At 40.6% G+C, this 12247-nt stretch overlaps 1 protein-coding gene across 1 annotated transcript in view; it reads left to right on the top strand.

Annotated features, from left to right (window-relative positions):
- Positions 1 to 11576, top strand: part of St8sia6 (ST8 alpha-N-acetyl-neuraminide alpha-2,8-sialyltransferase 6) — a 121306-nt gene extending 109730 nt beyond the window's left edge. The window contains exons 5-8 of the mRNA XM_060372489.1: positions 711 to 855; positions 5014 to 5126; positions 7190 to 7282; positions 8533 to 11576. Coding sequence (XP_060228472.1) covers positions 711 to 855; positions 5014 to 5126; positions 7190 to 7282; positions 8533 to 8998 — 817 coding nt within the window. The 3' untranslated portion in view covers positions 8999 to 11576. The remainder of the gene's footprint in view (positions 1 to 710; positions 856 to 5013; positions 5127 to 7189; positions 7283 to 8532) is intronic.
- Positions 11577 to 12247: the final 671 nt, after the last annotated feature.

The following is a 12247-nucleotide window of genomic DNA, read 5'->3' on the forward strand; positions in this document are numbered from 1 at the left end:
GAAGGGAAGGAGGTAGGGAGGTACAGGGGGGATACAAAGTGAATAAACTGTAATTAATAAAAAGAAAAAAAGAAAAAAAAAAAGAGATGACCCTGTGCTTAAGAGCACTGTCTGCTTTAGCAGGTTTAATTCTCAGCCCCCACGTGGTGACTCACAACCATCTCTAACTTCAGTTCCTGGGGATCTGACACCCTCCTCTGGCCTCTGCAAGGACCGCACTCAGGTGGTGTCCAAGCATACATGCAAATAAAACAAAACTCCCACATGTATAAACATAAAATAATTAAAAATACAATCATAACAATGTGCTGTACTAAAGATATGTGAAGTGGCTCCTTCCCCTTGTTATTTCCTTGGAGCAGAGTCTCTTTTGGGTGATGGAAGCCTCACAGAGCATTGCAGCTAAGGAGGCTACTCCGATGGATTCTCTCATTTCTTTATTTGTCGTGGCAGTCTCATGGCAGGGAGGTTTTTAATCTTTGTAGCTGTTGTGTAGCTGACTGTTACCTGCTATAAAATGGGCTATAACCTGAGGTGTGCACATTTTGTGACCATGCTCCCATCCAGGCTGCAGAGGAAGCCCGTCACGCCGGTGCCTGACTTGCTTTGAAAGTCAACAGCCCAGATGCCCTTTTGCTGCATCCACTGCCATGTCCTTGTTCCCTTCGTCATCGTGTTAATCTGCTTACTTTCATTCTCATCCATTGTAGAGCAAAACTGACATCCTGTTGTGATGCTGTTCAAAACTTCGTGGTTTCCCAGAACAACACTCCAGTGGGGACTAACATTAGCTACGAGGTGGAAAGCAAGAGTCAAATCCTCATTCGAGAGAACATTTTCCACATGTTCCCAGTGGTGAGTAAGGATTGCTTGGCCTTATAACCTGGAGTAGTGAAGGAACAGTTTTAAAGCTAGTGTGTTATGGTACGGCATATACAATATGTATGGTGATGGAAATGTCAGAGAAAACAGTTCTTCTAATTTTATATTTCACCTGCTGGAAGCTCAACCCAGGACCGTGCCCATGATTGATAAGGATGTTACCACTGAGATACATCCCCAGTCCCTCACAAAAGTAATTTTGAATGCAGTGTGGCTCCCTAAGAAGAGGGTTTGTATCATCAATGATACGCTCTTCCAGCCCTCCACTCCTCCTGACTTTTCAGTGAATGAGCTGAGACACTGGGGGTATCAGACCTATATTGACTGGGCCTTGAGGAGGTAGCCACCATGTTTTGCCTAGGATCAGAGTCTTCCAGTTGTTCTTTTGGATGACTAAACTCATCCTTGTACAAAAGGCTTCTGAGGTTTATCTTTGTTATGTGACTATGTGAGAATTCACAGTCAAGCCATACAGTGTCCACAAGACAGGGTTATTAGCTACCATGTTCACTGCTGTGTTCCAAGCTCCAGTTTTCACGGTCCCCAGTGAATATACATGTCTATAAATAAATATGAGTAAATTATATGTACTCTGCTGTTTGGCACAGTTAGAAAAAAATTTTATGCAATATAAGTACAAAATTGAGGAAATTTTTGTCATGAAAAACATCTCATTATTCATAATCATGCATCCACAGGTGTCTTTTTATGATGTCTAAAAGCAATTATGCCTAGTCGATATGATCAGAATGAGATCACCGTGTTTATGCAGCTGACTATCTGTAGATAGAGTTTCATAATTAATCTCCTCTTTGTTGCTTGTTTGACTTTGTGAAACTGATTTATTGTGGCTTGTGTGAGGTATTTCAACATTTTTGTATCGCATTTCAGAGAAATAATAACTTGCTGAGAGTAAATGAGAAGTAACTAGAAAATTACAGAAAAAAATACTGCAAATTTTCTAGAAGAAAGGGTACTCATAAAACAGACAAAATCTCTTTAAATAAAGACAAATTTGGCATCTCTAAATGATTAACAAAATAATGCAGTTTACTGTGAATAACTGTACCTCAAGAAAGTTAAGAAAAAAATCTCAGGTGAACTTGGCTAGTTCATGCGTGTAATCCCTGCACTTGGGTGGCAGAGGCAGGACACTCCCCTTGATGCTGGCTTGATGTGAGCTGTGGCGGCAGAAGGAGCCTATCTCCAAATATCAAGAGCTGGAGCTGTGTGTGGCTTAGTGCAGACAGAACTCTTGCCTCTTAGGCACAAGGTCCTGAATTCCATCCCCTAACTACAAAAACATGCAAGAATCATCCAAACAAGACCCTCTTAAAATGTTCTGTTATGCACTAAAACCACTAGTAAGTAAAATTACACTAATAACCCAGTATTTCTGTGTTCTTGGGAGACCTAGGACTGGTAGGCAGCATCTCTTCATCCGGTCACATTTTGTTGGTGTTTTACCAAGCTTTTTGCTTCTCATCTCGGAGACACTGCTCCGTATCTGCCTTTCATGCAGCTCCTAGAAAAGAACTGACAGAAGTTGGCAATCCCGTATGTTAACAGAGGCACGCGCTCCCCATTATCCGGAATTTTATGGTTTTAGTTAACGAACAAGAAATTCTGCTAGGGACATGGGTGAAGCCATGTTCCCTTGTGTTGCTCCTGCACTTAACTCCCATGGCTGGGATTCAGGATGGAGCTGACCTCCTTCCTACCCTTCTTCCTACTGCCCACATGGTTTCCTCTGCTCCTCTGTGCCCACAGCTCCCTAGGACTACCAGAGCAGCTTGCTATGAAATCTTTCCCTTAAAAACTGTGAAGTATCTGCCTCCAAAACCTGCTTTATTTTAGGGGAGATTGAGGTTTGTAATTTATTTCAGCTCTTGCTGAATGCTGGCTCCCCAAACATATGGCTGGTTCTTCCCAATTGACCAAGAAACCAGAGGAAACAGTCCTTATTTTGAGGGCTTAATTGAGATGTGTTTCCCTTAGTAATCTTTTGTATTGTACCTTAAAGAGAATATTTGCATTATTGCATCCCAGCCAGTCTATAAAATTCAGAATTTATTGAGATACCATCTAGTAAAACCTCTGGAGCCATATTGAGCTTAGATTTCCGAGATGAGAAATAGCTTTTGCTATCTTTAAAGCCAGGCACCATGCTGGGCCTTCTGGGTAGAGAGGAACGAACTGTATCATGAACATGTTAATCCACTGGCCAGTAACAAACTGAGCTGGGTCGTAGCCCAGTCCTGCCTGTCCGGAACTGTTGCTCCAGCGTGCCCCTCTACTTTACCATCTGTAAAGCGCTCACACAGTGGTTGTGTGAGGTGAACTGCTAGTAAGTGGAGCAGTGTTTCCCACACAACAAGCATAATGGGGCAACTGAAACTTAAAGGCGAGCCTGCAGAAAGCCCTGTGTGCTTGCTAGGCAGCTCCCTGATGCAGTTCAGGAGCAGGTGGCTGTGAGCGTGGCTCAGGGGTCTGTCAGCATTCTGAGCAGCTCAGAGCCACTGCAGTCCTAGGGTCTTGCCAATGGGCCCAAAGACTTGGCTTTGGGGAGAGGGGTGCCTTGGTGTCATAGCCGCTCCCACACACTGTGGCTGAGGTACTAACATCACAGCCAATTTCATGTTCCTGGTGATTTAAGCGCCAGCTCACAGAACCGGTGAGTGTTGCCCAGTTGGCTCTTGCAATGTCAAATGAGCCAGCTCTAACACACAGCTGGGGTTGCACTGGACCAGCAAGTGCTTGTGAAAAACTCGCTATGAGCACTGCGTTATTCTAACTTTGGGGTGAGAGACAAGGAGAAATGAAAAATGAAGAAACACATTTTCTGCTCGTGAGGACGTGCATTCTAACATCTAAGAGACAAAGGGAATCTCACTGTGGGGCTCGAGTCCCAGGAGCTAGGACACTTTATCTGGGGAAATAGAAGAACAAGGGAAACATGCTGAATGGCAAAGTATTTTATATGTGAAGGTTGTGGAGGGAATGGACAAGCAGAGCGAGTGAGTCTTGGGGGAAAATGCAAAATATGTCAGCCCAGAGTTGGCTGGTGGTCCCAAACTGCATAGCAGTCACTTGTAGGGTTGGCTGGCATAAATCCCATTACCCCATTGAGCCTGCATGTCTGAAGATTAGTGAAGCAAAGAAAGTTTTGATAAATTATCATTAATTCTATACATTAAAATAAAAGACTTAATGCTGTTTTCTAACCTCTTTATTTTCTTTCTTTTTAACTCTTAAATGTCCTTCCTTGTGAAGGCACAGTATGTTTTTTCCATTCTTCTTCTACTATTCTATGCAGTAAGACATATGGTATGTTCCTGGGAGGTAGGGGCAGGAGGATCAGGCATTCTGGACTATCCTCAGCCACATAGTGATATTGAAATCAGTTTGGGTTACGTAATGTAATAGCTACAACAGAAACATTACGTTACAGTTTATATACAAGGATGTTCTTTTTAAGTTTTACATTTTATGTTGTCTTTATCCCTCCCAAGAAATGAAACAAACTTGCGTGATCATAGTGGAATACATTTATTTATTTAATCGGTTAGATCTTGTGAGGGGGCATGTGCACATTCTCATTCTTATGCACATGAATACAAAGGCACAAACATACGTAGAGGCCAGTAAAAGATGCTGGACGTCTTCTCCATAGCTTTCCACCTTAAGTTTTGAGACAGGCTCTCTCATGGAACCCACAGCTCACTGCTTAGGTTAGACTGGCTGACCAGCAAACTGGAGTTCCAAGGATGTGCCTGCCTCCTTCTACCTTATGCTAGAATGCAGCATGTCTGTGGATTTTATATGGGAGCTGGGGATTTGGACTCAGGTCTTCTTGCTTTCATGGCCAATACTATTCCTTGAACGGTCATCTCTCTAGCCTCTATCATGCTTTTTTTTTTAAACCCTCCCCAAGTCTGCTTCTTCTTCTTTTTTTTTCTTACTCCTTTTTCATCTCCTAAGCACATATAAAAAGTCAAGTTTCTGAAATCCAGCTGATGATATTTGTGGTTTCCTTTCTGTGAGGGTTCTAGAAAGTGGATCTCTTCTACTGAGCCACAATGTATGCTCTGTCCTAGTGAAGCATGACTGGTTTCTGCTCTCTTCCGCCAGACCCAGCCTTTTGTGGACTACCCCTATAACCAGTGTGCAGTGGTTGGCAATGGGGGAATTCTGAACAAGTCTCTCTGCGGAGCAGAAATCGATAAAGCTGACTTTGTCTTTAGGTGAGTCTTGTCGAGATAGTTTCTTGGGAACCAACTGGCTATTGACTGTTTCAAACGGTATCCGAAACACTCCCTGTGTCAATTTTGCCTTTGTCATTGTGATTGAGTTGTTATCATCTACAGGTTGTCCAGGTAGGTTTTCCTGGAGGTCATGGGACGCATGAGTTCCTTGTCATGTTCACATCAAATTGCAGCGAATGGTTTGTGACTGTGGGACATCTCAGGGCTTTTAGCCTGTACAGGGGTGCTATAGTTTTCTTAGGAAGGCTCCCAGAAGGGACATGTCTCTGATGTTGAAGATGCTGGTTCTCACAGACCATTGCAAGTGGGGCTGTTCTTCAGTAACTTTAGGAAAGATGTAAAATGACCTGACATTTTACAGCTATACACACTACTGTAGCCCAGTGTGAGAATTAACGTATATTATCCACCTGCCTGCTCAATTGAATCCAAGGTAGTTTATGAAAATAGGTACAAAATTGGTTTGCATGGGCTTTATGCTAATAATCAGTATAGAATGTCCTTTTTTAGGAGAGGAGAGAAGTGACTCGCCCAGCTGTAATGGGACTTAAAAGAGGGAACAGAAGAAGTCTACTTTTTGTTCTGGGAACACTGATTTTGATTTTGTACATGAAGATGCTTTGGTCCCTGTGGATTTAATGCTACTTGTTCTACATTTCAACAACAATCACAAAACAACATTCAAAAAAATAGCTCCTCCTTCACTCTCATCTCATGTTTGTAATTTATATTGGTGGTAAATATACAAGGGTCAATCTGAGTCCAGAAGTTGTTGAACACTCACTGAATTCTTGACGGAACAGTTTTCACACTCTTCATGTTTCACACTAACAAGATCAGTATTGAGTGGGTTAGCCGTTGTTCAAATCTTCAGTGTCTGTGTGTGGTGGGGGAGCCACAATGAAGATAAATAATGCTTCGTGTGATAGGCTTTTTAAAGACTCTGAATTTCCCAAAACATCTGTGGTGAATAGTAAACAAAAGCATTAATTTTACTTTATAGCAGACATATAAAGAACAGTTTAGGCTTAAAGCCTGGGGAAAAGTCTCAGCAGATAGTTGATTTATAACTTTAAGACAAGGTCTGGGTTTCCAGGTTCCACTTTAGCTGATGGCAGGATTTTTCTGAACATGCTCTTTCTTCTGAAGTTAGCCATTCAATCTGAAAGCAAAATTAAGGCTACATATGGTTGGTGCCATTAAAATATATTTAGTTTCTCAGCCTGCACTTATTTTGCCTATGCTTGCTCATCCCACACACAAGTTGCCCATTTGTTTTCGTTTCAAACATTGGGAGCTACAAATTAAGTGTATGAGGAACAAGTATGGCAATAACTACATTATATAGTATGCTACAGCTATACTGTTTCATCTGTGTATTTTACATAAATACCTCACACATGTAATACACATGTGCATATAGGAGGATGTGTGCACATGCACACACATACACACACACACACACACTGATACTTGCCATGAAGTGTCCAGTTATATTAAAAACTACTTTTAAGCCTGGCATGGTGGCTCATGGCTCAGTTGGGAGACTGAGGCAGAAGGATCTTTGAGAGTGTAAGTCCAACCTGGGCTTCAGAGAGACTCTGTCTCAAAAAACAACGGACCACTCAGATTCTTCAAAAGAATACGTGTCTGTGACTTGTTACAGGGGGCCACTGATAAGGTCCTTTCTGTGGCCTCCTATCTATAATAAATACATCTTTCTGATGTATATTTTATATCAGAGTGAGAGGCATGTGTTTCCTTTATTCCTGAGTTTCATAGGGCACGGAGCAGAGTCCTGCAGTTCCATCCATATTGCAGATGGTGTCGGCTGTACACAGCTTTCCTGGGGCACTCAGTGTTTGCCTTCCATGCTCCTCTTCAAAAAGATGCTCTGCATGAAATTTAAAGTATATCACCATATTTTCAGTGCCTCAGTTTCCTTAACTTTGTACCAATCACTCCATTATGAGCTCAGGTGCGTGTGTGCAACCGCTTTTTGCCAGTTGTATTTTGAACATGTTTTTCCTTCTTTATTCCAGGTGTAACCTCCCCCCAGTCACAGGGGATGCTAGTAAAGATGTCGGGAACAAGACGAATCTTGTAACTGTGAACCCCAGCATCATAACACTGAAGTGAGTGCCCTCCGTTGCATAAGTAGCTCCTCAGCACACGCCCTGACCGCTCCAGACACTTCTCCCGCTGCTGAGGCTGATACACCGCACAGCTTCTGGGGGAAACACAAAAGGATACATCTGCAAAGTTTGACATATCACTCGGGCGGCGCTTCATCAGGGGAATGGCTCAGTTGTACTTCCAGTGTCACCAACTACATGTGTCTAATCAACTGAGAAAGAAGTTGGTTTCTTCCCTTTTCTTTCAGAGTCTTCACGATAGTGACACTTTCCCCTTGGTAGTTAGCGCTTTCTCGACAAAACTATTTGTCTAGACGTTTCGGAAGAATCCCTCGCACAGTCTGGCAAAGAGCTGTCTGCTTTCACTTTGAGCAGTTTGTTATTCGGAACAATTTTCAAGCCCCATTTCTGTAATGTAGCTGTTACAGAATGTTGATTCGTTCATATGCTTTCTTTTAATTTCTGTGAAAAAGAGACTGCTAATCATTACTGATAAAGTAGACTCCTTGAACTGTTCTGGAATCTCAGAGCAAAAACAAAACAGTTTAACTGCCGTCCAAAAGCTAATTGTGAAAACATTTTACTTGAAAGAGTTCTTCCTAAGGTGTCGTGTGCTGCATAAGAGGGTGATAGCCTAAAGCAGGAAGGATATTATAACTATATATATAGTTATGCATATAAAATGTATGTGTATGTATATACATGCATATTTTATGTGTGTATGTATATATGCTTTATGCATACACGTGTATATATTTTATATATACATATACACACGTATATACATTTTTATATGTATATATACATGTATATATACATATATGTGTATTTTATATACATACACATATATTTTCAGGCAGGCATAGATTCTCTAAATAAAACTATTTTTTGGTGACTGAGTATGTATACAAATTATAACTTTTAAATATATATAGGCTATGGTATTTGGTTAGGAGTATGTAAATATAAACTTTTGTGGATTGTAATATAAAATAATAGAAGAAATATCTGTCTAGTAATAAGTCTCGGTAGGTCAAGAAAGAAGAATGAAGCCAGGTCTTTGATATCTATTTGATAATTGATTGATGTTTCTAAGTCAGTGCTTCGGCTTTTTCATATTATGGATATAAACAATTGCATTTTTTTACCACATGTATATTCAGAATAATACAAGAAATTATTGCTTTTGTGATGATGATGATGATGATGATGATGATTATGATGACTGCCTTTTTTTTTTAATTTGACAGATATAAGAATCTGAAGGAGAAAGAAAGGTTTCTGAAGGATATTTCCAACTATGGAGACGCGTTCCTTCTCCTGCCAGCCTTTTCCTTCAGGATGAACACTGGCCTATCTTTTAAAGTCCACCAAACGCTTAAAGATTCTAAGGCGAGGCAGAAGGCTCTGTTCTTCCACCCCAGGTACCTGAAAGATCTTGCCGTTTTCTGGAGAACTAAGGGGGTGACCGCCTACCGCTTGTCCACAGGCCTGATGATCGCAAGCCTCGCGGTGGAGCTGTGTGAAAACGTGAAACTCTATGGGTTCTGGCCTTTCTCTAAGACCGTGGAAGAAACCCCACTCAGTCACCACTACTACGACAACACGTTACCCAAGCAGGGCTTCCACCAGATGCCCAAAGAGTACAGCCAGATGCTCCAGCTCCACATGAAAGGCATCCTCAAACTGCAATTCGGGAAATGTGAAATGACTTAACGTTTCTTAAAATAGGAATAATTAATTGCGGTAGATGTAACAGGTGCATCGTGGTCTCTTCAAACACTAAAGGAGGGTTACAGAAGAGCTCCCCAACGTGGCTAGACCAAAGCTCCCCACTAACTCTGCAGCCTCCACAAGTCACTCATTCAACTTTCTTTCTCTGAAAATGGAGATCATGGTATCAGACTCTGACAAGTAAAACGAAATGATTTTTTAAAAAGCCTCTTAGAATTTGATTTGAGGGGCTGGCTGAATGGTTTCCTTGCTCCTATTTGTAATAGCCATTTCCACCTTTACCAGAGTTGGTAATGAAACTGTGCCAAAGACACTTTCTGAAGAGAACGCCTGAATCACGAGTATTCATCGATTCTTGCTCACAGCCCTCCCTTTACTAACAATACCGTTCACATTTTTCTCTCCCTCCTACAACAGTGCATACAAAAAGAAGTCATTTAACAAAATATCCTTGATTATTCAGGAAAAAATTCTTTTTTTGCATGGCAATGTGCCTGCTTCTGATTCAGTTCACTGGTGACGTTAGATGCATTGAGCTGTTGGTTGGATTTGGGGCATTTCTTTGCCTCTTTTGTCTACATCATTCTCACCTTTATCACTTTAATCACTATGTACTAGCTTCCTGCTTCAAAGTTCTGCTTTTCTCCCTCCCAGTGACAGGATCCAATCAATCACCTAAAGTAGTTCCAATACCCACTGCTTCTCACTTGTTATCTTGTCCGTGAAGTTACTCATCTGATTTTTAAAATATTGAACAGCTGTTTGATATCAGACTCTAGGAACAGCCTCTTGTGGGAGGGTGTGAAGATACTGGCAGAAAAACAAGTGCACACCATTAATTGATAAGATACCGCAATCATCACCATGACAGTTCCGAACGTGGCCATAGAAGGATCATAGACAGGAATAGTTAAATCTGTTCCACTAGAATTGACTTCAATGTATCTGTTTCACAGAAAAAGTGATTCTAGAATTAAAACTAGAAAATGAGTCAATTCTTAGCAAATTAAGAGGATTCTAGGTAAAGAGAGCAAAGCAGGAAGAGAATGCTGTTCCCTTGATTCTGATTATCAAAATGAATATGCTAGAAGGCAGAACGCAAGGTTGCCCTAAAAACTCCACACACTGGGAGAGGGCACAGTGCTGGGGTGGCAGCTTTGCCCACACTGGTGAAGGGGGAGTAATTTAGACCTGAAAGAAGAAGACTTAGTAAAGAAACACCTTACACATCTCTTCCGGGAGAGAAGAACGTTTTGATAAAAAATTACACTCATAAGTTATGCATCAGTTTTGAGTAATATAGATATTACATATGAGCATTTATACTCCTTACTAATGTTCCAGTGATATCCCTTAATGTTAGCACATTTATTAAGTTATTAGGCTTAATAAATATCTATGAGCATATATTCCTGCTCATTCATGGATGTTCCCAAGAAATCTAAGATAGGAGTATAGCAGGTGAGGTCCACATGCTAAGATAACTGTAAATTTCACTTTTTAATTCTTACCTGAGCCAGCTTGTTGTTTATCAAATGCTTTTTTGGGGAAACAGTGCACTGTGAAATCTTACTCTGATATAGTGTCATTGTGTATTTGACATTTGTGATGTTATTTCAGGTTTACATCTTTTCTGTTCTTTTATAGCAAATCAAATTTATTAGCTTTAGAAATTTATCAAAAGTTCATATATAAGTATTTTTCAAAGGGTAAAAGCTTTTTGTTACATAAAATCAAATCTATTTATTATCTTTCTTCTTCCAGTGAATAGAGGCTCTTGTTATGCTGCTGCTAACAAATTTAATTAGCTTTAAATAATCTCCTAGCAACATTGGTCATGTTTCAATCATGCTATTAGAAAAGAAATGTTTTTAAAAGTAGATAAGAAAACTATTATTTTTATAGTTAATAAAAATGTTTCTCAAAATATTTTGTGCTAAATAAAAAGAGTCTTTTGATGCCATTAAAAATATATGACTGAAAAAAATATGACTGATGAACAAAGGGAGTAGACCATACTGACATAAATGATTAAATAGATAATGTGGAGATGTTTCAAGTTGCTCTACAAAAAAAAAATTGTCTGGTCAGGATGTTTTGAGCTTATTAGTGGTTTGCCATGTAAGATGCTGTTTTAACTCCTGAGATTTTTCTCTAGAATATCAAACAAACAAACAAACAAACAAACAAACCTCTTCAGTGTCATACAATATGGATTTCAGAAATTCCCAAAATACTGTGAGGTTAGTGATCATGATGGCAGCCCTGTCTCAACCAAAAATCAGTAGAAAAAAAAAATTGAAATTTCTGTATAGAAAAGCACAGACCTTTTCAGGTATGCAGATCATCGGTTTAGTTCTTGTTTCGTGTTTGTGCTGCCAAACCTGAGCGGGTCTGAAATGTTACCACAACTCTACCTGGATTAACCTAGGCAGGAGTGAGAAGGCAGCCTTGGGCTTCCGAGTGCTGTACTCACGTCGCTTAGTCTGCAGGGCTACAAGATGGAGTTCAGAGCTTTTTTTTTTTTTTTTTTTTTTTTTTTTTTTTTTTTTTTTTTTTTTTTTTTTTGGTGCTTTGATCGTAGTGTGACACTTGCAGCAAATCACTGCCATGGGACATAAAGAACTGTCTGTGACGGGTAGTTTGCGGTTCCCAGTGCTGATGTGCTTTTTATACAAACTCAGGTTTTTGTGCTGTGCGTCAGATGCTTTCTATGCCACCCACGTGTCTCCAACACGGCCCTCCTTTGAATCTCCTTCCCAGATTCGTTTATACTTGAGATTCTGCCATGACTTGAAGCTACTGGCTGTTACTCAAACTCCCTTTAGAAGAGTCTGCATCTGGGTGGTTCGTTTACATCAGGATGCTTCCCACCCAGGCCAGCCTGCCTTTCCCTTTGTCCCCCATGTTCTGCCGGTGATGTCTTTCTGTTCCCAAACCAACACGACTAATATCACTCTAAAATACTCTGGCATATGAATTGGGATAATTCAGACATTTTTGTTTCCTGATGGTGGATGGTAACATCTCACCCTTCCACCAAGCTCCAAACACAAAAATGACCATCAACTCCTCATAGGCTTGCAGGTTAACCACATCGCATCTGATAACACTGAAAAAGACTCTCTGTGCGGCAAGCATTGCTCAACTGCTGCTAGCAGGGTTGAATCTGATTTTCTGCTTCTGAATTCCAGCCCATCTATGGGCATTGGGGATAGGTAGTCTTGGTTC

Source organism: Meriones unguiculatus, chromosome 19, assembly GCF_030254825.1.
Source record: "Meriones unguiculatus strain TT.TT164.6M chromosome 19, Bangor_MerUng_6.1, whole genome shotgun sequence".
NCBI lineage: Eukaryota > Metazoa > Chordata > Mammalia > Rodentia > Muridae > Meriones > Meriones unguiculatus.